The sequence below is a fragment of the Hydra vulgaris genome, chromosome 12, assembly GCF_038396675.1.
Source record: "Hydra vulgaris chromosome 12, alternate assembly HydraT2T_AEP".
Classification (NCBI taxonomy): Eukaryota; Metazoa; Cnidaria; class Hydrozoa; order Anthoathecata; family Hydridae; genus Hydra; species Hydra vulgaris.
This window is the reverse complement of record NC_088931.1, coordinates 70,362,448-70,390,297: the sequence shown is the minus strand read 5'-3', so window position 1 is coordinate 70,390,297 and position 27,850 is coordinate 70,362,448. Positions and strand designations below refer to the sequence as shown.

Sequence of the window (27,850 nt, the reverse complement as noted above, 5' to 3'; positions counted from 1 at the left end):
CCTGTTGTTTGTCAGATACAACTGACCAGCATTTACCGTCTTCATCATCAACAAGATCTGTTACTCGTGCTTCTACTAAATTTTTTGTTAATTGGACACTCATCACAATCTGGTTCTAAACTACCTAATTGCATACAGGTTTTAAAGATTTTTTTTTTTACGCGATGAAGAAATTTTCCTAAATTATGAACAATCAAGAGATCAACAATATAGTTATCGATGCAGTTGTAACTTTTTTGAATATGGTAAGCATCAAGACAAAGACAAGACAAAATTCGGAGTTAGATCTTTTGTGTCTTATGAATGAGTGGAACTGCTTGTTGAAGAATAAGAGTCTCAAAATTGAAACTGGCGGAAAACTTGTCGACTTTTTGGCCAAGTTAGATAGTCTTTTTAATACTGGATCACCTGATGCCATAGAGGAAATTATGAAACCCACGCTTCTAACTGCCCAAAAGAAAAATGATGATGTTGCATTCTATTTAGATCAAAAACAGACAGAAAGACAACCATGGACAGTTGTGACAAAACCTTTGAAATTAAAGAAAAAAATGCAAGAAGTCAGTTATAATTTGAAAATCATACTCAGCTAAAAAGAAAATGAGAGAGAAAAAAAAGAAGGTAGACGGTATGATCATGATGATGAACAGGGCCAGCAGAAGATGGGTTCAGTGCGTTCCCATAACCCCGCATTGCAATTTGAGGAACCCTGTGGTTTCCGCAAAGTATCCTATTAAAAAGAAACACACATTTACAAAAATTTTTTAAGATGCAATTATTCACTTGCAAGCCGAGTTCCACCGGTTTCAAGTTCTGTAATTTTTTCATATTGCCTGGGAATGAACCGCCTTCTAATTATAGATTTTTTGGGTATATCATGGGGCAGTACTTTTCTAAAAAAAAATTTCAAGGAGGGATGATTTAATTTATGAATTGGTATATTTGATCCAACAAATACTTTACCTATTTCTTCAAAAGTTACTTTTTAAGGTTTGCCCGTCAAAAGATATTTTGATTTTTTTGAATTCAAATGATTCGTCGAGACATTATTTTTTTAACTCATTATATTTGTTCAATGTAATGAGTTAAAAAAATGTCGCATTCTAAAAAAGCAGAATCAAAAATTATAAAAATGTAGCCGAAAAACACAACAAAATACGAATAAAGTTAATTTCAAGATTTTCCTTTATTTCAAAATCAAACAAATTGAAAGTCAAGCGAATAACTAGAACGATATAAAGAAACGAAGTAGATAATAAAATTGACCCTCCGCATTAAAGTTGAGAAAAACTAAGCTAAGAATACGAAACTAACACCCCCCCCCCCTCCCCGAAGAAGGTGATTTTCAAGTTATAGTCGGTTTTTTTACGATTTTAGTTGGCTAGTCGGGTATTTGACACAAGCCAGTCGGTACTCTTTGAGGATTCACCCCCCCCCCCCTCATTTTTTTTTAAATCAAATAAAAACAATTAGCTCAAAGAAGAGAAAACCCCATAGTTTAGAACCATTATTAAATTAAATACTACCGAGTACATCAAAAGCTTATAACAGAAACAGCAAAAAACAACTCACTACGGTGTGATATGAATGGATTTATTGGAAGACTGGCTCCGATGTGTTTTTTGTCATATATGGGCAAGTCTGCTTTTGCATCGACATGCCCATATAATATGCTTAATTCAACAAAATATAATAAAGCTTTAACTCTTTTTACACTGGCGAAATCGCCCCCATAAAAGGCGAAATCAGCCCATAAAAGTTTGTAATACAAATCGGTGTTCATGAGTATAAATAATTTTTAAACGTGGTTGAACTAAATTTGAACTAAATATAGTTTATTCAATATAACTCAGTTAATGATATACAAAAAAAGGGTACCAGGTTAAAGAGACAACATTAAAGCAACAAAAGTGGTGAAATCGCCCCGGTCTACCCTACCATATAATAAAAACTTTAATCTAAATTTCTTTCTTGCACATTTAAATAATACTTATAAAACTTTTGATAACTTTTACTTACACTTATGAAATTGTTTTCCTACCTAGTAGTGAATAGCTTTACAAGAAGAAAAGAGTTGAATACATCTGAAGAAGTTGAATACATCTGAGACAGAAGTTGAGATCAAAAGAAACTGAAACGGATGAAAGTGAAAGCAATATAATATTTAAACCTGTTTCACAAGAATATTGACAAATAGGCAAAGGGCAACACAAAGATGGCTAATTTATTCTAAATCTAAAGATAAAGTTTACTGTTTTGGTTGTAAATTATTTTCTACTACAGATATTTATTTGGGGGCGAACGGATTTTAGTCTCATTTAACACAACGTATCAAAAGGCACGAACAATCTGCGGTCCATTTACAAGCCATAAACACCTGGCTTCATATCGAACAAAACTTTTGCACTAGCAATCTACTTGACCAAGAGTGCGAAAAAAATTTTAAGACACGAACTAGTTTTCCAAAGAATAACTGTCGTTATTTTATATTTGGCTTAAAGTAGTTTTGCTTATCGAGGAAGTTCCAATACTTTGTACACAGCACGTAACGGTTATTTTTTGGGTTTAATAGAATTAATTGCCAGATTTGATTCTATTCGAAATGATCATTTAAATAGACCAGCCATAAAAAGAAATCATTATTTATCACATTCAATTCAAAATTAAATTAATAAGTGCAATGGCAAAAATTAAAAAAAAATCGTTATAGAATCCATAAAAAGAGCAAAATTTTATTGGAAAGTACACCAGATATTAGACATCAAGAGCAATTATCTGATATTCTTTGTTATGTCAACATAACAAACAAAAAGGTTAAAGTCAAGGAACATTTTATTAGATTTGAAATAGTTCACATATAATAAAATTCACACATGATGCAAAGGCTATTCAATTCCAAGTTCGCCGATTTCGAGACGCCTTAATCGAAAATGGCAACAACGCATTTGATAATAAACTGAAAGTTGAGAGCTTGACACAAGATGAACAAGTTTGAATTTATAGCCAATATTATTATTTGGTATGATATATTGCCCAAAATTAATATGGCCATCAAAGTATTGCAAATCAGAATATGCAAATCAATTTGGCCATAAAACATCTAAAAAGTTTTAACATTCTTTGCTAAATACAGAGAAGAAGTTTTTGCCAAAGCTATGATAGCAGCAACCAAACTTGCAAAGTAAATGGATATAAATCCTGATTTCAAATAATATCCAGGGGCAAAAAACGGAAATTGTTTGATTATGATTAATTTTTGACCATCAACAATAAAGAATACTACAGTATAAATTTTTTTTGCAAATAACAGATACTGCTTTAGTATATTTAAAAAGCAGTTTTAAACTGTTCAAAAATTATAAAATTCTTTTTGGTTTTTATACATGAATGATGTTGATAATTTAGAAGATGAATGTTCATTACAATGCTGTAATAATCTTTATTTAAATTTAGAAGGAGACATTGACGGAACTGAAACTTATGAAGAAATTAAGATTTTCAGTTCAATAATACAAACAAACTATTCGGCATAAAATGCGATTAATTATATTGTAAAGAACAATCTCTCAAAAGCATATCCAAATTTATTAATCGCATTACAAGTTATGTTAACGGCCCCAGTAACCGTGGCTTCAGCAGAACGTAGTTTCTTGAGGTTGAATTTAATAAAATGAGAACATGGAAGTTAATGACTAAGAACAGAGTATTGAGGAAAATATTGATGTTGTTAAAGTAGATGTCGTTTTAGGGTGGGACTGTAACTTGAATTATGAACCTCCTACTGAATGAAAATCAGAATTCTTTACTCTTCATCTCCTCAAAAGAATTATACAATGCGATGAAATCACTTCTGAAGCAGACAAGTTGAAATCTTCTGATAATACAACAACTATGATTGTTTCTGCTGTAATAAAACTGCTGGTGAAAACTTGGACAATTTTGATATCTCCACATCAACATCTTGTAGAAGTAGAATGTTAAATTAAAAGAGGATTGTTGAGAGTGTTATAAAAAATGAGAGGCTTAACCCACCTCAGTTTGGTACTCTTCACTGGAACGGAAAATTGCTAAAAGACAACAACATTAACAGTTAGCTGTGCTTGTATCAGGTGCTTTAGAATAAAGTGAAGGAAAGTAGCTTGGTGAACCTGCTCTAGTTGATTAGAAAGGAAAGACTCAAGCAAAAGAACATTTGATCTTGCAAAACCTCAAAGAACAGCATATAATCATACACCGTTTGACACATCTACTTGCTAACGAAGATGCTACAACTTTTCCAAGAAAAGACTACCGTGAATGTGCCGAGAACACACTCATCATCCCAGGGCAAACTCCACAGCAGGGTATGCACTTTTATAAACCAGAAGCTATCTAAAAAGCTTGGTTGATAGCATGTATTTTTTATGCGAACAAAATGTTCCTGTTTTCTAAACAATCGCCTACGACTAAACTTTTTAGAATGAACAGGTATTTTTCTCTTTTCCATACACCAACTTGAAAAAAAGCTAGAATTGGTGCTGATCCACCTATGACTGACCTGCAATTCATCATCGACATGATAGACTACAAAGAAATAGATGAATCATTGATGGTATTTGACAAAAGAGGTTGTTCCATATGCTTTTTTCAGCATACATGTTAGTTCCACTGCGAAAAAAGATATGGCAGCCAAACTCTTGGAAATTTCAGTACCTGAAAACTTTTGTCTTGGTAAGTCAGTTTTTCGTAAAATCACTCGTCAAATAAGTTTTTCAAATCTTCTGGGACCTATATCTTACACATTATTCAGTATTTTTGGCACCAAATAAGATTGGCTTACTAAACCAATTGAACAGTGGAAAGAAGAAAGAAAAGCTGAAAAATTTGTTCGTACGGTAAAAGTAGTAAACGATATAAATGAGTAGTATAGTTGTTTTAAATTATTTTTATTTAAATAATTTCTGGCCTTATAGAGGATTTCAATACTTTTTGCAACTTTTGTTGATATATAATCAGTATGAGTTTTTCATGTCATATTTTCGTCAAGATAAATACCTAGGAATTATAAAACGGAATCTTTATTTATTTCTACTTTATCAATATAAAATTTTGGAGATCATTAGGCAAAAAATGTTTTTTTGTTGAGGAGTGGAAAAGGATTCATTTTGTAGACAACAAAGTAGAAATTTGTATAAGTTCTTTATTTATATTTTAAAAAAGTTTGTTAATGTCTTTGTTTGATAAAAACAATTTGGTATCGTCAGCAAACATGATGCTTATAAGGTTCGAGGCCTTATTTAGATTGTTGATGTATTCTAAAAAGAGAAGCGGACCAAGGATAGAACCTTGTGGAACACCACATTTTATTTCCATTAATGTTTTATTTTGAAGATCAATGGGAAGGAATTCTTCTCCGTGGTAGACAAATTGCTATCCATTTGACAAGTAGCTTTTAAACTATTTGATCAATTTGCCAGTTATTCTTTAGAACTCAAGTTTTTAAAGTAAGATATCATGATTGACTGTATCAAAAGCCTTTGATAAATCGATAAAAACACCATGTGTATATTGTGGTTTAGCAAATAAATTTGAGACTTTGCGTGTAAATTGAATAATGGCTTGTTCAGTTGAACTATTTCTTTTAAATCCAAATTGATTTTTATATAGTAAATTATTTGAAATCAGGTAGTAGTATGTCTTTTCAAAAACTGTTTTTTCTAATATTTTTGAAAACGCAGGAAAATTAGAAATAGGGCGATAATTATTGACGTTTGATTTTTCTCGGTCTTCATAAATCGGGATAACTTTCCCTGATCTATTAAAATTTTTATAAATTTTTAATAGATCAGGGTAAACCCTTCGTTGTATAGATGTTTTGAAAACATCAAATAGAATATCTTTCAAGCTTTCATTGCAATTAATAATTATGTTTCCGTTTATTTCATCTGCACCGATTGCTTTGTTTCTTTTTTAATTTTAAAACTTGCAACAATTATAACCCGTGATCTACAACAAAGAGAATGGTTAATGCTGAGCGTTGGAAATCACTGGCATTAAGCCTTTTTAGTGCCCAAGGCACAAACCCACATTGGTGCCCCCTTCTGCCCGGGGCCCCTGATTTTTCGCTGATTGTGACCGCTGGTATATTCAATATTATGGAAAGAAAACAGTTGTTAACAAATATGTTTGTAGTTTGTACTACTATCATTCATATAAAACCTACAATAAAGTATTTCTGTATTAAAATTAATTGTTAATAAATTTTGAAATAGTAATAGACAAACTGTATTTTTTATTAGATGAAAAAATCAAAAAGATATTGTCATTTACATTTTAAAGTTTTATTTCTAGATTTACATCTACCAAAGTCTTTGAGCATATCGTCAAAGTTAATTTTGCGCAACATATCTACGTCAATCATAAGCAGAGATAAGGAATCGAGACTTTCTTGTTTCATTGTTGATCTATTTGGATTTTTTGTACGTTTCAACTGAGAAAAAGAACGCTCAGTTGAACAGTTAGTAACCATTAATGTTAAAAATATGTGAAAGGCGATTTCAAAATTTGGAAAGACACACTCAATATTGTCTCTAACTATTACTTGGTATAATTCTTCATGATTGAACGTGTTGTTTTCCGATTTTGATGCAGCTGGAAACTTGTGTCAAATATATGAATGAAACTGTTGTAGTTCAGTATATAAATTATTGTTCAGATCTTTAGGATAAGCATTTATTAGTTCTTCACAACACTGAGATGTTTGTGGTAAAGATCCATTGACCAAACAAGAAAAGCGAACTGCTACATCATTATATACTTGTCTTTGTCTACTCATTTCTGTCTCAAATTTGTCAACAATGGCGTAGAATGCAGATAAAAGAAATTTGTCTCTGGCATTTAGAGATACTTTAAGGGCATCACCATCATTGAACACTCTCTTTCGTTTACGATTACGGGTCAAATTTGACTTATAATCTACACTTGGTGTCATTATTTTTGCAGTTTCTTCAAATCTTCCAAATTCATTCCTAGATTTATTCAAGTAATCTGCTAGTGAAGAATACAAATCAGCACACGTTTTTAAGTTCAAATGCTCTTTTTGGAGAGCCTGACTAACTCTGTAAAAATGCTGTAATATCTCTTTCCAAAAACAAGCATTAAAGCAAATTCTAATTCTTGCATCTTCTTTGCAATGTTTTCTGCTTCTCTTCTGGTGTCTCCTTTCTGTGACTGATCTTCTTGTATACATTCTAATGCTTTTAAAATCTGAGGATGAGACTTTAGGATAGCTTCAGTTGCAATAGTATGTGCATCCCATCTGGTATCGAAAAAAGACTTTACCAGGGTTTCATTCACAAGTCATCCTTTTAGAATCTTCCATCTGTTGGTTGAAGCTGAGAAAAAAGTATAGATTAGTTGCACTGAATGGAAGAAGTTTACTTCCTCTAAACAGGAGTCAACAGCACTTCTGCCAACAAGATTTAGTGAATGGGCAGCACAGGGTATTTATGTAGCAAACTCATTTTCCTCTAGAATTTATTTTTGCATGCCCTTGTAGCGCCCGGACATATTAGCTGCATTATCGTAGGATTGACCTCTGCATTTCGAAAAATCAATATTGCAAACTTCACGTAAGTACTGCAGCACTTGCTTAGCCATACCTTCACCAGTGTGATTTTGCAACTCCAAGAAAGTCAAAAAGCGTTCAATGGGCTCTCCATCTGCTACATATCGAAGAACAACGCTTAACTGATCGATATGTGAAATATCAGGTAGTGAGTCTACTGACAAGCTGAAATAACCGGAAGCCTTTACTTCATCTACAATTACTTCACGCACTTTTTTGGACGTAATTTCAATCAGTTCTTCACATACAGTTTTAGATAAATAAGAAAGATTTCCCTTTCCAGAATTTTCATACTTCGCAATGTGTGATGCTAAAAATGGATCAAACTGACTGACCAACTCTAGCAGCCCTAAATAATTTCCATTTTGTAAAGATCCAAATTTTTCATTTGTTCCTCTGAAAGCCAGACCATAGTGCTCGGCTATAGTGCAAATAACCGCTATTGCTCGCCTCAAAACATGTTCCCAGTAACTATATTCTTCATTTATTTGCTCTTCTAGCTTTTGTGTACACCGGAGTCTTGTCGACGAGTTAGGTATACTAACATGCAGTTTTTATGAATAGCACTTTGTTCGTGATTATCAACATAAATGTTATTTTTCCAGTCACTGAACCCATTTTTATCAGCAAAATTTTTGAAACCTGTAGATGCAAAAAGTTTACAATCAAAGCAGTACACAGATCCCGTGGATGGTGAATACAATAACCACTCTCTCCTGTACTGCTCACCAATCGCTTTTGTGCCATAGAAAAATTTTTGGGAACAATATCTTGTTATTTTTCCTCCAGCATAAATACGGCAAGATTTATCAAAGGGACCAAAATGATGTTGACAATTAGTAGGCCCACAGTCAACCCAGTAAGCCACATCAAAATTGAATCCACAGTCCTGGATTCAATTTTGATGTGGCTTACTGGGTTTTATCACTGAATAATAATAAATAAATATTCATATGTAATAAAATATATAGAATATTATGTTCTTGGATTGAAATTTAAACTTGGCAATATCTAGGAATCTTCACAAGCCAGCAGATTCATTGTCTGAGCTCCACAACAACGGTGCTTTGGTTGAATGATACCATCATTGCAACTTTTAAGAAATTTCCTCCAAAAAACGGTTTGAACCGTTGTCTACAGTTGTTTCAAAAACCTGAGGATTAAAATAATCTAGTAAAAATACCAAATTTTAATTGACTGCGACACTTTCAAACTTGAAAAATATTTTTTGGAACAAGAAACAGTTATCCGTTGACAGTTTTTAAAATAAATTGCTTCTACACTGTTACGGAAAAAGCTGTTCATGTTATAGAAAAAAGGTGTAGATGCGTGATATTAAATGAACACCTATTAGGTATTGCCGTAAAAAGGTGTTGATGCAAAAAAAAGTGTCCATAATATATTAACACCTAATAGGTGTTTCTGTTAAAAGGTGTTCATGCAAATAAAGGTTTTCATGTTACATTAATACCCTAATGTTTGAATAACGTGTTGTGACGTAAATATTTAAATATATTAAACAGTAAACATGATCTTCTTAACCTTTCTGTTAACTCGTTATTGACATGGTTTTAATGAGATTTTAAAAAACCTTAAGTTTTTTCAAAGGCTGTTCCAAGAGCACACATATATATTTAAAAAAACAACTTTCTAATATAAATTTTATATTACATACACATTAAGACTATAAATATACAAGTAAATGTTATGCTGTAACAAGTATCATAAGCTAAAAACATTTAAACTATTTTAAATAAAATTATGATACAAATTTTTATTGTTTTGTATTTTGTAACTTTAAAAGTTTATAAGATTGCTAATAACTTGTTAGGGCTGCTTACGACTTCACCATTTTTTTTTTACAATTATACACATTGCCTTGCTAAATAACAAACTTGAAATAAATTGTGAAAACAAATTGTATCCACTTTTCACGCTTGATGAAGGATTTTCTGAAAATAAACCAACATTTTTAAATATAACTTAATTTCATCAAAAAAGAAAAAAAAATACTATATTAAGTTACTTTTTCATTTACTTAAAATTATCCTAACATCTGATATCTCAATAAAAAGCTCGTTATCTCAATTTGTATTTGTCAGAAGTTCAATCTTTCGCGCCTTTATTATTATATCCTTAAATAAACAAAGTTGTATGAGAACTAAGATACGTACCGTAAAAACTTTATACCAATTTTGATAAAGAATGTAATATTTTGAGTGTGACATTAAGTTAACATTACTTTATCTTTCAAATGTTGTTTCTGTTTCACTGTCATAATCCGCTAAAATAGATTTTCCTGGTTCAATTTTGAGTCATTTTTCCCTATGACCACCTTCATTTATATTTTTACAAACATTAATAACACTATCGTTCAAATGATAGAAAAAGTTGTCTATTAATACTTTTTAAATTTGTTTCATCACGTATGATAATAACGCCTAAATCCTCAAAACTAACTTTATCAATCCAACCAGGTTTGGTTCTTTTAAATCGAGAATTCTCTGGAACATGTTTTAACCATGAGTCTTTTAAATAAATAATTTAAAAGCTGTGTATAGTGGCAAAGTTTCTTCTAAATCATATCCACAAAACATCACAGAGAAGAATTATTTTTTCAGGGTACTTCATTTCACAGGTCATAACCAGGGTGTAGAGTCGTAAAAAAAAAGTACCGACACCGACTCATTGAAAAAAAAAATTGTTATTCAACTTTAGATAAAAATTACTTTAATGAGATGATATGTATGTTTAATATAAATAACACATGGATTTAGGCGCAGACATTTTATATAAAGCAATAATCCTGCTTCTTCAAAGTTTTAAAATCAAATTGCACACATCTGAGAATATTTTGATAATATAGGAAAACTTTTATATTTTGAAGATTTTTCTTTTACTTCATTTTGAGTAAATAAGTCTATAATTTAAATAATATTAAATTTAGAAATACCATTTAATATTATTTAAGTTGGCCTTTAAACGCCTTATGCAAACATTAGAGTATTAATGTAACATAAACACCTTTTCACCGCAACACATATTAGTTATTATTGTTTCATGAACACCTTTATACGGCATCACCTAATAGGTGTTCATATAGTATTACGGGTCTACACCTTTTTTCTTTAACATGAACACCTTTTTCCTTAACAGTGTATTTTTACGCATTATTTTATAAAAAAGATTATCAAACGAAAGATTTATAAAACGAAAGGAAAAAAAAAAAAATACAACTTGCGTGGTTTAATATTTATTAAATTTGTGTGACTTAAATATATTCTATCATTCAATTAAAAAATAATAAAAATGAATCAACATATTGATATTATGCAATTGTACCCAACATGGGCTAATAGATACAAAAAGATTTCTATAATCTCGTTGTTTTTAAATGATTGAGCGAATAATAAGTTAACAATTATTTATAAAAAATTTAAATTTTGATTAAAAAAAATTAATAGTTATTAATTTCAAAATTGAGTCAAAATGAACTAAAAAGTCAGAGATTTTAATTCATAGCGATAGAAAATATAATATATAAACATTGTAACAAAAACCAATTAAAAACAATTTAGGAAAAAAACTATTTATGGAGAAACACCAAGAGTGGTCCTCAGACCCTATTTAAAAACATAAAAAACCATAGATCGGAAATAAACAAACACACACAAAAATATTTTACAAACAAAAAAATTCACAAATAAAATAATAAAACTTAATTTCTTCAGGATAGTTTTAAGCATGAATGTTTTTTTACTAAGTTTGTTGTTGTTTTATTTGTAGTTCTATCTTTCGCTTGTTGCCTAGTATTAACATCTTTCCAAAGCATAGGGGGAGAACAAAAAAGTTCTATCTTCTCGTTTACACCGTCTGAACCAGACTGATCTAGCCAAAGCTCTGAGTTAGTAAAGGATGGATTTGGAGTAGCTGTCATGTCATAGTAACTAAACAAAGACCCATTTGCGTAACCGTATGAATAACGGCTAGGTAATTTTTTCTTTTTAGCTTCGCTTAACCAATTTTTATAAATTATGTCAGATTGAATGCATTTATTGATTTTTTCGATTTCTGTCTGACGACGAGCTTCATTTTTTGTTGATTTCATTTGGCGATCACGGTTTTTTTTTTCTTCCATCCACTTAGATAAGCTTTCCTTCGACCTCTGATGGACAATTTCTTTCTTTTGAGCGCTCTTGAAATATTTATGCAAAAATATATTTGATAGAATATTTTCAAAACCATTTGTTAAAAAGATTAATATAATAATAAAAACAAAAATCTAATTGAATAATTTTATGAAAAGTAGGACATCAACTTCTAAAAAAGGATGAAACTCAAGATTCAATTAGTTCATCATTAAAAACTTAAGAAAAAAAGGTTGCTTAATATCTATGTATCCATGAGACGAAATCTTACAAGATTTTCATTACCAAATTAAAAAAATACAAAAAAAGTATTTAAATTGCATTTTATTTACATCAGTTCAATAAACATAAAAAAAAAATATTTTGCTACCAAGATATTTTCTGATGTAAACAAAAAAAAAAGAAAGTGAAAAACAAGAAATGTGCTGCTCAAAAAAAAGTTACTTTGAGTAAATTTTCTTAGCACAATATACATTTCTCTAATTTGATTGTGCAACAATAAACTCATCATAAAAAAGAGGTCAGTAAGGACAACAATGTAAACAAACCTTGGTATTTTGGTATCTATCAACTGTCAAACTGATTTAATTAGTTAATATAATTACAATTTTTCATATAAAGTATATGAGAAAAAAAACTTATTTACTAATAAAAAAGGCCAAGATACAGTGCTTGATACTAAGTCATCTTTAGTTATTTACTAAAAAATAAGTTATTAGTACTAACTATGAAAAATATCAAGACATTCTTTACCTTTAATCTTTCAAATTCATCTTGGGCAGCTGCTTCTTTTTTCATTTTAGCAGCCAGATATATTTTTTGCTTTAACCACTCTTCCCTAACTTCTTTAGCTAATTGTTCTTTTTTTGCTTTATCATCTAATAACTTCTTTTTTTCAATTAACTCATCATTTTTTTTCTTTTTCTTTAACTCTTTCTTTTTGAGATCCAAAAGAGCTTTATTAAGAACCCAGTCATCCCATGACTTTTTTTGTGAAGTATCGTGCATGTTTGAGCTTAAATTAACATTCAAGAACTCAAAATTGAATTAAAAATTATTATAGTTTGATTAAACAAAACAATGCAAAAGTCTAGAACATTTTTTTATTATAATTTGACCGATATGATTACTATAACATATTATAGAATAGTATTTTGAATGATTCAAAAAATTTTATATTCATGCTCCTAACTCATGCAAAGTAATTCTAATGTTTCATTTGTCTGGAGAAAATTGTTGTGTATAAAAGTTATAGTGTAAACAGGCACTATACTATAAATCAAGGTGCAACTTTTGATAAATTTAAAAGTCGTTGATGATTTAAAAGTATTGATAAAATTGCTAAAGAAAAAACATTCTTGAGAACAATCAATGATGAAAAATAAAGCATTTAATTACACTTTTTATTGAAGATAAAAAAATTGTTTAAAAAACACATTTTGTTTTCATAGCCTTTTACAACCAGCAATTGCTAGGAAAGTTAGACATCAATCAATATTTAATAATCATTGTAAGAAAAATTAAATAAATGTGAAGCATATATATTCTGGAAATACAAAGTATTACTTTAAAGTAATTGAAGAACTGTTAAATATTAATTATATAAAAGGCACAACTAAATAATATATTCTCTGAAATTAAATAAGCATCAGTCAAATTTGAATTACCAGAAATAAATATGTGGTGTCACTATAGATAAATCTGTGGTGTCACTATAGATAAATCTGTGGTGTCACTATAGATAAATCTGTGGTGTCACTATAGATAAATCTGTGGTGTCACTATAGATAAATCTGTGGTGTCACTATAAATAAATCTGTGGTGTCACTATAGATAAATCTGTGGTGTCACTATAGATAAATCTGTGATGTCACTATAGATAAATCTGTGGTGTCACTATAGATAAATCTGTGGTGTCACTATAGATAATGCAAGTGAATTGAAAAAATAAATATTGAACTTGTGACATTAAAACTCAACTATGACACTCTTTCATATCACTGCACTAAAGACACTCTTTCATATCACTGCACTAAAGATGGATGCAATGGAACTTGTTACTAAAACTGATCATTTTAGGCCACGGTCATTATTACAGAGAGTCTAAACACTTGCTTAAAGATAGTGATAGTAAAGATGAAAATTTTTTTCTGTCAAATTAGGTGGCTTAATCAAGCTGAAGCATTAAAAAGACCATTAGATTTTATTACATGAAATAGTTTTAAAAAAAAGACACAAGCTTGATTGAAAATATTGATTGGCTGAATGATGTGACATAACTCAAATGTTAATGAAACTAAATGTTTAGTTAAAAGGTTAGGGTTGTTTGAAAATGTAAACATAATAAAAATTTTTAACAACAAACAAGTCTTAAAATGCAAATCCATTTCAAAAATTTTATCAAAAGAAATATTACCACAGCTCCATAAATCATTACATTAAATCATATACAACTCCATAAATTATCAATATTTATGGAGCTGTATATGATTTAATGTAATAATTTTATGTAAAGTCACCCTGCTACAGGTCATATGTAATCCAGTACAACCTGTTTCATGTCTTGCTGCATTGAAGGTTTTCTTAGCAAAAATGAGATGAAGTGTACTTCCTGTCATCAATACTAATCAAATATAAGTCATGCCTAGTGTGTGTGTGTGTATATATATATATATATATATATATATATATATATATATATATATATATATATATATATATATATATATATATATATATATATATATATATATATATATATATGTATATGTATATATAGTTTATGGCTAAGAAAACATGTTTGTTTCCACAAATAAGTAAAATGTCTCTTTACTTGTTTGTGGTATTAAAGCTGACAAAATTAAGGTTAGATTATGTCAAAATGCATTAATTTAATTGCGGGAGCTAATTAAACCACAAAAAAGCAAATTAAAAGACTAGAATGTTTTTATTCTATTTTTGAAAAATAAAAACATTCTGAATGTTTTTATTTTCTAACTGTAAAACATGCGCAGAGTGTTGCTACATTGACTCTCATAGCCTGATTCGAAATAGAGTACTATATCGACTGACAAATAGCCTGACTCGCAACGAAGTGCTGCTATATTGACTGAGGGTTTGGTTGGGGCAAGCAATTAAAAAAAAACCTAAAACTGATATTTTATGGTAAAAACTTAGAAACAACCATGCAAGAATATATACATGCTTACATGAAGTAGGGTTCCCACTAATAAAACTGAGGCTAAAAGTAAAGATTTTAAGGAGATTTAAGGAGATATTTTTCTAATACTTGAGGAAATTTGGTCGCGAGCAACAATTTTTTGAAAGAAAAAGTAATGAGAATTAAAGAGAAAACAATTACATTTAAAACAGAATCTTATTTTTTTCAATAAATTTTTAATATAAACAGAAAAATTACAATAATTTATTACATTGCTATATATATATATATATATATATATATATATATATATATATATATATATATATATATATATATATATATATATATATATATATATATAAATTAGGAAATATTAAGGAAAGCAGTCAAATTTTAACATTTTTTAAGGTTATTTAAGGACTTTTAAGGAGATTTTTTTTTAAAGGTCATTTAAGTTTTTTAAGGAGGAGTGGGAACCCTGTGAAGTCACTTTTTTAAACTAGTCCTGGTCAGGTAAGGTTCAGAACCATCACGATCACACTGCTACTGGTATCAAGTAACCTAGTATTATTTGCCCTATGCCCTACTGCCTAGTAGGTTTAGCTATTTTTAAGCAAAGACTAAAAAATCAACTCCAGATGTAAGTTACTTTGTTTCCTGCTGCTGTTTTTTGCTGGATTCTCTTGACTCTACTCATAGATTTTTGATTGTACCTCGTTGAAGTAGCTATGCAATTCTTCCTGTTATCATGCTGGCACTAAAGCCCATAATTATTGTGTTTCTTAATTTCTTACTCAGTTAACTCTGTAACCCTAATCACTTATCCTCACTTCTTGATCTGTGTCTTGTCTCTGACCTTACCTTGTGTTCAGTTTATCCTTGTTCTCCTTTAGGTGATTCCGAATATGCAATGATCTCTATAAATCTTTAATCTCATAATTCTTCTTAGAACTATAATCAAATTACTTACTACTACCCTAAAGCTGACTGGGATTCTAATAATGATCTTCTACGTGACGATCTTTGGGCTGATATCTATTCTCTCTCCACTGATAAATGTGCCTCCTATGTAACCTCCCAGATCCAAGCAAGAATGGAAGCATTTATTCCTTTTTGTCTTTCCACGTAAAGCCTCATTCTACTTCATGATTTTTACTTTCTTGTGCAGCAGCTATATCTATTTGTAATAAATTTTTTCATCTTTTGTAAAAGTACAACTCTCTTGAGAAGAAATGCCTACTTATTATTGCAAATCAATGTGAAACGATGCTACCTGATGATAGGCTCCATTATTCCCAAATTACTAAATCTGGTATGTTATCTCAGAAGTTAGACTTAAGAGACTTTAAAAAAATCTTCAACAGCATCATTTACAAAGGTAGGTCTAACATTCCATCTCTCGTTCATGGGACTAATTTTATAACCTTTCCAAGGATAAGGCTAAACAATTTTCAAAAAACTTTACTTCTCATTCAACTCTTAAATCATATGGCCATACTCTTCCTTCCATTCCAGTTAAACAAGTTAACCCATTGCTAGACATGCAAATCACTCCAGCTTCCGCTCTAAAGTCATTGCTTAATTAAACTCTTCAACAGTTTGTGGTCCAGACAACATTCCTGGAATTCTTACAAAAGTGGTCTCCAGAACTCTTTTTGATTCTATCTTTAATTCACTTATTAAACTATTTAATAAGTGCTTGACTGAACCTTGTTTTCCTGCTTGCTGGAAAATGACACCTGTGGTTTTAATGTTTAAAAACTAAGGAGAACATTTAACCGCCATTAACTATTGTCCAATCAGTCTTCTGTCTGTTATTAGCAAGGTCTTTGAGTCTTTGACCAACAAATTTCTAACACCCTATCTTGAGTCAAATAAGTTACTGCAAGACAATCAATACTGTTTTCAATTTTCTGGCTCTTTAGCAGACTTGCTAACTTCTGTGACTGAAAATTTTTATTGTGCATTAGAAAGAGGTGGCAGAGCTAGGACTATTATTCTTAATATAAATTTTTGAAAAAGTTTGGCATGCTGGTTTTCTCCATAAGCTTGTTTCATATGGTGTATCTGGAAAAATTTTTGAGATTATCAAATCATTTCTTTCAAACTGCTTTATCAAAGATATTCTTAAAGGCCAACACTCTTCTTCATTTCCAGCAACTTCTGGGGTACCCCAAGGTTCTACCCTTGGTCCTGTTTTGTTTTTCTTCTTATTCTTAATGATCTTCCTGGCAATCTCACATCAAAAAATCGGGTCTTGCATTGGCTTTTGAATTTTAACTCTAACAAAACTCAGTTATTTACTGCAACAACTGCCCAAATACTGTTGATGTTCAATTATTAATGAATGGCAACCCTCTTACTGAGTCCTATTATTTACCTCTCTTTTGATTATTGTTCATTAATGACCTCTCATGGAAACCATATACAATATATTTATTTTTAAGTTAGCATCTACAAATCTCTTATTCGTACCCGTATAGAATGTTGTCATATTTGGGCTGGTTCATCTAATGATGCTCTTTCTATTCTAGACAAGGTCCTAAAATGCATTGTAAATCATGGTTGGATCTGCTTTATATGTCAAGCTTGAGCCTCTCTCATTATAAGGTTGCGTCTTTTTCTCTTTTCTACTTATAGTATCATGGTCGTTGATTAAAGGAGTTATAATTTCTAGTTCCATCAACCAAAACTCATACTTGCTTGAATTATCATTCAACAAAGTCTTATCCTTTTACTGTATCTGGCTCTGCATTCTCTAAAAACTTTTATTAGTCTAGTTTTTGTCCTTGCACTTCATACCTTCAGAACTCTTTTTCATCTTCATGTTTTCCTGAATCATACAACTGAAAACTTTTCAAGCCTTCAGCCAACCATTTCCTGGCTCTTTAACTCTATTCTTTATTTTCTAGTAACTCCTCTTTATTCTTATCATGATATTCTTGTCATGATAAGAAGCCAACACCCTCTGATTGCTTGGAGGGGGCATTTGAGCTTGAAAAGGATCTCACTTCTGCTACAGCATGGAGCTCACAGTGGCTGGTAAACTTTAATTCAGATAAAACCCAATTTTTTCAGCCAATCATTATCGCAATAATTTAGATCTTCCTATATTTATGAATGGTAATGTACTCGATGAGTCATATACCCTTCATCTTCTAGGATTAACTCTTACTTCCGATCTTTCTTTAAAACCATATATCAAATCCATTGCAATATTAGCATCTGCTAAGGTTGTATCTCTTGATTGAGCTCGACACTTTCTTTCTCCAGATTCTGCTAAGGTTGCATCTTTTTATGAAGCTCGACACTTTCTTTCTCCGGATTCTGCTCTCTATCTCCATAAATCTCAAATCCGGCCTTGTATGAAATACTGTTGCCATATCTGGGGCGGATCTTTTAATGATGCGCTTTCTTTTTTAGACAAGGTACAAAACGCATTGTAAACATAGTTGGACCTGCTCTGGCAGCCAACCTCCAACCATTATCACATCATCATAATGTTGCTTCTCTTTCTCTTTTCTACAAATACTATCATGTCTCTTGTGCCATCTACTAAAATTAATTATCGTGTTAATTATCATTCAATTTTCATCCTTTTTCAAAGTCTCATCCTTTTTCTGTGACTGTTCCTAAGTGCTCCAAAAACTCTTATTCGTTAGTTTTTTTTCCTCAAACATCAGTCCTTTGGAATTCACTTCCTTCATCTTGCTTTCCTGACTCATATAATTTGCAATCTTTTAAGTCATCTGTCAATCATTATCTTGCTCTACAATCTTTATCTTTTCTCTTCCAGTAACTTCCAACTCTAATTAGTATTTATTTGCAGCCTTGTTGGAAGCGAAGATATTCAAAAAAAAAAAAACTCCTAGCTTAAAAGTTTTAAATAAAAAAATTATTTAGGGATGGTCCAAGATTCTTTAAAATCAGACAGGTCCCTAGTACTATCAAAAAAAATTCTTCAAAATTATGTCATGTAGGGTCTCAAAAAATCGTAATTATATAATTTCAAATATAATAATCATAATTTCAAAAACAATTATCATATATGATAAAAATATCTTCAAATCAAACAATTTAAAAAAACCCTGTTAGGGCAATGATTAGTCTTTTTCATTATTTGTTATTATTTCATTTTTTTCATTCAAAAAACCCTATAAATTTCATTTGGCAAAAAAAGTAATAAATGTATATTTATATGCACTGTAGTATAAATATATGTATATATATCAAAGTGCTAATTAAATCAACATCTTGGAAGTGTCTACTCTTTGTTGTGTTCTATTTAAAATAACACTGCATGTCAAAATTAGGTAATAAAAGTTAAATTTAGGGGTTGCTTAACTCCCTTGAACTTTTTTCCTATTTGGTTTCGAATGAAGCAATGCTATATAAAAATTTTAAACTAAAAATGAAAAAATTGAACTTTAATAAAATTTTTCGATTATAATTTTTTTTTTCTAATGGTTTTTATAAAATGATTATTATATTTTAAGTTTTAATATTAGTACAATTGTTTTAAGACCTAAATTGGCATATTTTTGAAAAACTAGCAATATCATATACATTTTAACTATTTGCTTGTTGTTTGTTTAAATTAAAAACTTTAAACTTTTTTTAATATTTCAAATTTGATGCATAGTTATCAAGTATATTTAGCGTAACAAAGCCTTATATTAGATGTTTATTTATAGAGATTGGAATTTACTTTTAAATACAGATTGCTATTTGATTATAAGTAAATTATTGCAAAGCAAGGGCTTGTTTCTACAGTTTTGTGAAAATATTTGCACCTGGCCTATTTACATTAAAATATTTGCATCATTTTTTAAACTTGTTTTTAAATTTCTGATAATCTCAGAAATGTTATACAAACATTTTACTTGCATTTTATAGCTTTTTATAGCAAAACTATAAAAAGCTATAAATTCAACAAATTTTTTAAACTTTAAAAATGGAATTTAGATGCATTAATTTATTAGAATTGGCAATTCCTAATATTCGGAATAACTAACTTTAAAAAGTTAAAATTTCGGTTTCCATTTTTCTGAAGATAAATATGTTATGTTTCAATCTATTTTAGTATTAGTATTAATAATTTCTGTAACTGATGTGAGCCAGTGAGTGTGGTATTAACACACTATGACAGCTGATTTGCTTGATTGCTGCTCATCCAGCAATCAAGACGTGCTTTAAAACTGTTAACTGATTGTGCTTTAACCAACTCACTTGGCAAGCTATTCCATAAATTGTCCAATCTATTAAGTAAAAAGTTTTCATGACATGCTTGCTTAGTGATTTTTTTAACATATTTAAAGCATAAAATGTGACCTTTGCTTGAGTTTGTTGAATACTAATTTTTTTTATTGTTTCCAAATCATTAAAACCGTTGAAGAATTTAAAAAGTTGAATCATATCTCCTCATTGTCAAGAGTGGTTCAATTACTGGCCCTTGTGGCGCACCACTGGTAATTTCTGTCCAAGAGGATACATTTTCGCCTATCACAACTCTTTGTTTTCTTTCTTTTAAAAATGCTTCAATCCATTGTATTATCAGAACAGATATTTCATAAGCTGTAAGTTTAGGCAACAATTTTTTATGTGGCACTGTGTTAAATGCCCTGGCAAAATCAGAAAAAATAACATCAACAGGTTTACCATTCTCTAAGGCAGTTGAAATAAAATCAAGTGTTTTAAGTAGATTCATTAAGCTTGATTTATTTTTAACAAAACCATGCTGTTGCTTGACTATTAGTTTGAACTTATATAGAAAAGTTTCAAGGTTACATCTGACTATACCTTCCATTATTTTCATTATACCTTATTATATCTTATTATTTTGAAAAAATTTTGCAAATGTTGCCTTTTTTTAAAATTTTATTTAATTTTAGGGCAAATTGATTGCAAAAAACATACAGTGAATTTTGAAAATTCAAAAGGGGTTTAAGTAAATTTTTAGAAATCTGAAATTTAACAGGAAAAAAAATAACTATGAATATTAGAGAGCTTTCCAATGTTCAAAGGTTTTTAGTATAAAAAGTGTGTATGTATATATATATATATATATATATATATATATATATATATATATATATATATATATATATATATATATATATATATATATATACATAAATTTTTTTTTAAATGAGATTAAGAAAATTGCTTAATTGTGCACTTACATATCTAGTACAAACTAGCAATATAATAAAATATTAAAGGGGGTTTACAACCATTATAAAAAGTGCAATCTGTTTAAAACCTTTGCATTAGATATGCTAACATTACCTGCATTATATATGTTAAAATTAGATATGAGTAAATCAAATAAATTACCAATCATTTATTTAATACCTTTGGTTATTACTTGGTTTATTAGGTACTGATGATTTGATTGACCAATCAACTGATTCAGGCAACATGGTATCTGCTTCAAATGTTATATTGACTGGAAAATCTTTAAAAATATAACTTTTTTTTTCGGTTAGATTTGGGGAAGAGCATTTGAATCCTTTATACATCTTCTAGTTTAAACTATAGATAGATGACAGAAAACTGAATGTGGTGCATACATCCAAATATTCAAATATATGTATGGAGCATAAGTTGTTTTAAATGATAAAACTTTTATTGTCACTTTATAATATAAGTAAAAAATGATTTCAATCATTTAACCCACAATAGATCTCCGACTCAGCAACTAAAAAATTGGATATTTAAACAAGTTACGTGGTATAATGCAGTTGCCTAAGTGACACTTATGCATTCGGCACCGTAGTTTTTTTAATTATTGTGTCGCACAGTGACTTAATACGATCAAAAAACGGCAAAAATTAGATGAAATTTGACATAAATTTTAAATAAATAATGTTATATCAAAATAATAGTTTTTGGGTCGAAGATTTCAAATTTGTTGATTTTTTTTTTACGCGCAGCTTCGACGCGTATAATACGCGTATGCGCGCGTTAAAGGTGACTATACGCGTACAAAAAAATTTTCTTTAAGTTTTAGAATCTTCTAGACAAACACATTATCATGTTATATTGCTCTACTTGATACTTTTTAAAAAATAGTCTTTAAAGGATGTTGATGCATAGAGAAAAAAAAACTCTATTTTGTTACATTTATTTTATTATTTACATTACAATTAATTTAATAACTTTGTCTGGTTACGGTTTTCCTCGATAGCTCTTATGTTTTCTAAAAGATATGCTTGATACTTTTGGATCTGATCTTACTAGAAGGTAGTGCATCTGATTCATCATTATGTTTAACCTTGATATTTTTGCCGTGTGCTTAAGTCTAGAATTTCTTATCTTTTTATTTAAACTCTCCGATGCATCTTCCGAATATACCCCCATTGGTAAAGGTAATTTATGTAATATAGAAGAACTATGCCGTCGCAGTTTATGTACAGTAGAAGGCATAAAATACCAGTCATACAAACCCACAACACGTTTAGCTGTTTCAGTGCACTATAAATCTAATTTATTGATATAAATAGGGTTTCCGCAAGATATGGTTATGAGAATATTATGCAATTTTTCAATTATATCACAATCAACTTTAGTAATTTCAGAAAAAACTTCACTATTTTTAAATGCTCATCTGGCAGTATTTTGGTTTTTCCAGACCCAATATTAGGCATGTCAACATATAGGCTTAACCGTTCTCTGAAGAGTAACTGAATCTCTTTTTTTTTAAGTCTACAGATAATTTTTCCTCAATTGTTTTTTGCTTATACTTTTTAATTTCAATTTTATAACTCAAATGAAGAATAAATTCCAAGCATTTTATCCAGCAATGCAAAGCTGAAATTCCGAGCCCCTAGGCTGACTTATTCTCAGTTTTTGCTTTTAATAAATTAATATTGTTCATTTTGTTGGGTTTAGCATCGCACCCATTGCAGGATTGAGTGGATTCTGTAAGTTCGTTAACTACTTTATTATCAAACATTGTAAGATCAACTCTATAGCTGATATTAAAGGTCACATTTCTTCTTGCAATATCAAAAACTTTGCGAAACGTCTTTAAGGTATTTATTTGATTTTTTAGATCTGATTCTTCTTCTCTTGATAAAATTGGACTCTCTTTTTTATATTGTAGATGAAGAGGTCTACAAAAGTGACAACTTGAAGGATTTCCATTTTTCCAAATTTCGACATCTTCTACTTTGAGCAATAGAGGCACAAAAGCTGTACTAAAAAGATTTTCTTCACTTTTAAGTTCTATACTTGTGTTGCTTGCCTCGTATTTCTGTTTATAAATACTTTGGCTTGATGCTCCATCAAAACCAATCTTTCCATATAAAACTCCAAATATTTCGTTACCTTGACCACAATTAGGCATATCAATCATTTCAGTTATTTTACTCACAGTGTGATCTAACATGCTTTGAAGAGTACACTTTGCAGAAATTTCAGAAAAATGTATATTCTCAGGATAGCATTTCAATTTTTCCTCGAAAATATCGTTCAAGGTAGGATAAATATGTACATTGTGTACAAGAGCTGAGTTTTTGATCATTTGATATTGTTTATTGCTGAGATCAGTGTTCAATTTTAACGCAAGAGCTTCCTCTACACTCATATTAATGGGAAAGGTTTTATCCAAAGTTTCATAAACTTTTTCTAAACTCCCTAACACATTGGAAATATTGTTTTTTAAAATAGAGGCTTTTTTTCCAGCAGCATTTGCACTTTTTGCAGAAGCTAAAAATAGAGCTTCATGATGTTCAGTGGCTAGTTCTTTTTTTTTGCTTCGCTCTTCAAGAACACTTTATTGTTTATGGGGCCTTCCATAACCAAAATGGCTATTTTTATTGTCTATAAGATTTCTTTGAAGCCAACTATTTTCTTTTTGTATAAATGTATCATAACTTCGTCCACATTGTTTTAGTTTTTTCTTCACCTTTGAAATAAATATAACTTAAGCAACCTTTATTTTGTTTAAGTTTTCTTTGCGAATTTCTTCAGTATTTTTAATTTCATTAAGTAAATCCTTCCATAATCTTAATTTATCCAGTCCTAACTCACGTATATTTAGGATAAGATCTAATCTTTTCATTGTTATTGTTTTTAAGAGCCATCAATATAATAAAACTTATATATCAGAAACATTTTAAATTACATTATATATTTTTTTACTTTACACTGTTTAAAATATTATTTTGTTAAGGCTTTAACAGTTGTCACATTATTACATCCTGTAAAAACACTAAATTACTAAGTTAACTTTATATTACAGGAATTAATAAATTGTTTAGTTAAGCATTTTCAAACATGTTGTACTTTTCGAATAATAAATCGTTCTTCAAAATTGTCAATAAACATTTTAACAAACTTTTAAATAGTATATAATGATAAAAGCACGTTTTTTAAAACTTTATTTAATATTTATGATTTAAAAACTATATTAGAGCAAGTAATACAAGCAAAAAAATAAAATTTAAGTTTCCCGCCATTTTCATTTGTTTAATTACCGTAAGATTGGGTGGCTTTGGCCCATTTTGCACCTTAATGTCTATTGCATGAAAGCCACAAAAGTTATTTCCTCAAACACTAAGTACTATTAGAAGTGCATAGAAAGGACAGTTAGAACTATCTGTCTCCCATTTGAAAATTATTTACCTGAAGTATTTTTTGGGTGGTTTAAATGGTGGGCCAAAGTCGCCCTGTGTGTTAGGATGACTTAGGCCCAACCCTGTAAAAAGGGACTAAAGGAAGCAAAACAACAATAAAAACAACAATATTTAGGCAAAGAAAATAAATTTACAAAAATAAAGTGACAAAAAAAGATTTAGTAACAAAGTTCTTGTATACACTAAATAAAATATAGGTACAAACTAAACAAGTATAGGTACCAAGTAAACAAAACAGTTTAGCTATAAAGTAAACAAAAATGACTAAATAAATGTTTAAAAAATTTAGTGAAGTTCCGGAACTGAATAAATTCCTCTTTTCAAAATTTTCTTTGGTTCCTCAATAAAATCGACTATTTCAGACTGGGGAAAAAAAAGTTGCACTGCTGGTAGTGACCATTTCCAGTTAAGTCCATTTTTTTTCATAATGGTAATTTCTGCTCCATTTTTTCTTAATTTTTTCAACTGCAAAAAAAAAAATTTCGAAAGTTACTTTAAAATTATTCAATAGTTATTACATTAAATAATATTAGTTATTAAAATAATTAGTTATAAAGTTTACTAATTGATTAGCTAAATATAAATAATTCAAAATAAATAAACAAACCTGTCGAGGATTTAACTCTCCATTGCATTTAACAATTACATAACAATTCTCTACAAGATTTAATTTCTCCTTTTTACAAACATTTTTTGTTTTATCAATATTTTGAAAGTTCTTTTTGCCTAATGCTGAATGATCTAAAGATTCTGTATGACTTTTTACAACTAAACTTACATCCGCAAAAATTAGATTAGAAGTCTCAGTAGTTCCAGTATTTGTACTTGGGCCAGCAAAGTCAATGTTGTTGGTCTCAATTGTATTTATAATACTGATAGGTGTATCTACATTATTTGAATTTAATCTATTATTTTCATTTATAACAGAAGATGATATATCTGTTAAACATAAGCTTTTACCTGGGACAGCACATACTTTATGTCGCTTTGGTTTTTTAGAACCATCTGAGGGATTATCCAGTGACTTACATAAATGATCTAAAAATGATTCGCTTACTAAATCAGTAGTTGAGTCTAAACCTACATTACAACATGGTAGTCGTGAAAGCACTTAAGACATGTCTAATGGAAAAATTCCAGTTTTGCAAAAACCAGCTCTAAGGTTATCATTCCCATGTTTAATTAAGTTGGTAATTAAACAGTCTAAAAGCCTAGGAAATTCATCTTTAGGAAGAGAAGCAACTTTCCTTCCTTTTCCTTTCTCCTTCCATTCACATAATATTTTGCGCCAGGTAATCTTCATAGGTCTAGTAGGTAACATCTAATGGCTGCGTGAGATGTGTAGAGTTTGCTGGTAATGCCACAAATCCTATGTTATTGCTTCGACATGCATCCAGTACTGCAATGCTCAAATGTGAAGATACGTTATCACCAATAATGACACTTCTTCCATGAGCCGTCTTAAGTCTTGGAAGAAGTAAAGAGAAAAACCAGTCCTCAAAACATGTTGAGTCAAACCAACCACTTTTTGATCTGTTATAACATGCTTTTGGTGGCTCATGTTCCATCCATGTATTCCATAATGACTCAGCTTTGTAAACAACATAAGGTGGTAGCAATTCACCATTAGCATTGCCACAAAACATTACAGAGAACGAGGTCTTTGTAGAATTAATTATGCGTTCAGGATACTTACATCCACGCTTTGTTAATTTTTTTTTTTACCTGGATCATCACTGAGATTGGTTTCATCATAATTCCATATATTATCAGGTGATATATTACTTATTTCATTTGATAGATTTATAAAGTAGTTATCAATCACAGTCGCTCCTATTTCTGCTCTCTTTTGCTTTATGTTGCTTGCAAATCTTACTGTGAGTTCTGGATTTCTTTATAAAAAAGATAGAATCCAATCGCTACCTGGAAAATTATTTTTGAACTGAGGTATAACGACGCCTTTTTTCTCTAAATACCCTTTTACTATGTCATAGTAACTACCATAATATCTATAAATGATCACTAAAAAAGGTTTACTCTAATACATGGGGTGACTTTAGCCCGGGTCAATGTCACCCTATGTAGTGTGCCAAAGACAACCTATTTTTTTTAAATCTCAATTGCAAAAAAGTAATAAACTGTTAAGCTTTCAAAACAAGATAGAATCAAACACTAATGGTTTAAAATTAATTCAGTGTATATTCCAATAAAAAACCTTCTCCAGGTACTGCTATCGATGTAAAAGTTTACACACCTAAAAAAATTCGGATTTTAGGTGCTTCTTCTAAAGTGCAACTTACAATAATATCACAAAGACTCGAGTTAAGTAAACTAAGTTAGACTAAATAAATAATAAATTTCCCACAATTTGCTACTAAACATTAACCGGCATACCTTGAGGTATCGATTTAAAACCATATTTAAACAAAAATTTTGCTTGGGCTAAAGTCATCCGATAGGGCTAAAGCCACCCAATCTTACGGTATAACAAAATGCTTTCAAAAATGGCGGAAACCAAGGTTTTTAAGTGTTTAACAACATTTGTATTTCTTTAAGACCCACTGATCTTAAAATATAACTGGATAGCGTACGCGGCAAATTTTTTGAAGCCAGTTTTGGCCTCCCAAGATGGCGACGGTTTCGGTTGATTACAAATGAAGAAATTTTTGTTACGAACTTATATGTCATTTACATATATAAGTATTATAAAATTTACATGCCTCAAATATAATTTTTGGTTTTACATAACAATAATTAAAAAAAAAAAAAGGCAATATTACATATTTACGTAAATTTCTCTTTTGTTTAACAAAATATATTCTAAACAAGTTTGTATAATATCTTGCTTTTTTAAAGATAAATAAATGTTATTAAATAAGATAAAAAATTTTAGTTTTTTTTTTAATTAAGAATTAGTTTATTTAACATTAGTAAAGAACAAATAAGGAACTAGTAGTTATACAAGTTAACAATTTCCAAACATCTTTCGAATAATTATTTTAAGTTTGAAAAACTGAAATAATTTTATTCTTATTTTGTTTATTTTTCATTTAAGTACTTTCTTTTAATTTTAGTTTTACTATAAATTATTTGTTTAATATTGTTTATAATACAATTTATGCACCTTTTAGTTCTTAACTACCCAATGCTGTGTGCTAGAAGGTTAATAACATAACTGCATGGTAGGCAGCTAAATATCTTTTTAAAATAAACTATTATGAAATTAGTTTTTCAAATAGATATCACAAATTTACAAATGCTGCATGAACTATTAGCTGAGCTCTGTGAGTAC

General features: G+C 29.7%; 2 protein-coding genes across 2 annotated transcripts; both read right to left on the bottom strand.

Annotated features, from left to right (window-relative positions):
• Positions 1-7,515: 7,515 nt before the first annotated feature.
• Positions 7,516-10,687, bottom strand: LOC136088303 (uncharacterized). Its single transcript, XM_065811994.1, has 3 exons — positions 10,639-10,687; positions 10,448-10,526; positions 7,516-8,146 (listed from the first exon to the last, which is right to left on the bottom strand). The coding sequence occupies exons 1-3, from the start codon at positions 10,685-10,687 to the stop codon at positions 7,516-7,518; spliced, it is 759 nt and encodes a 252-aa protein (XP_065668066.1).
• Positions 10,688-11,118: 431 nt separating this feature from the next.
• On the bottom strand, positions 11,119-21,688 carry LOC105846215 (coiled-coil domain-containing protein 34). The gene is made up of 3 exons (XM_065814266.1): positions 21,272-21,688; positions 12,508-12,769; positions 11,119-11,801 (listed from the first exon to the last, which is right to left on the bottom strand). The coding sequence occupies exons 1-3, from the start codon at positions 21,436-21,438 to the stop codon at positions 11,334-11,336; spliced, it is 897 nt and encodes a 298-aa protein (XP_065670338.1). The 5' UTR covers positions 21,439-21,688; the 3' UTR covers positions 11,119-11,333.
• Positions 21,689-27,850: the final 6,162 nt, after the last annotated feature.

Excerpts from the sequence above, each read along its gene's own strand:
- LOC136088303 (XM_065811994.1), bottom strand. The coding sequence starts at position 10,687 with ATGCCGTATAAAGGTGTTCATGAAACAATAATAACTAATATGTGTTGC. Across the intron at positions 10,527-10,638 it reads AATAACTAATATGTGTTGCG|ACTTATTTACTCAAAATGAA; the intron begins GTGAAAAGGTGT and ends TTTAAATTATAG. Across the intron at positions 8,147-10,447 it reads TTATCAAAATATTCTCAGAT|TATACCTAACTCGTCGACAA; the intron begins GTGTGCAATTTG and ends ACTGCATGTTAG.
- LOC105846215 (XM_065814266.1), bottom strand. The coding sequence starts at position 21,438 with ATGTATAAAGGATTCAAATGCTCTTCCCCAAATCTAACCGAAAAAAAA. Across the intron at positions 12,770-21,271 it reads AAACCAAGTAATAACCAAAG|CTCAAACATGCACGATACTT; the intron begins GTATTAAATAAA and ends TGTTAATTTAAG. Across the intron at positions 11,802-12,507 it reads ATGAATTTGAAAGATTAAAG|AGCGCTCAAAAGAAAGAAAT; the intron begins GTAAAGAATGTC and ends AAATATTTCAAG.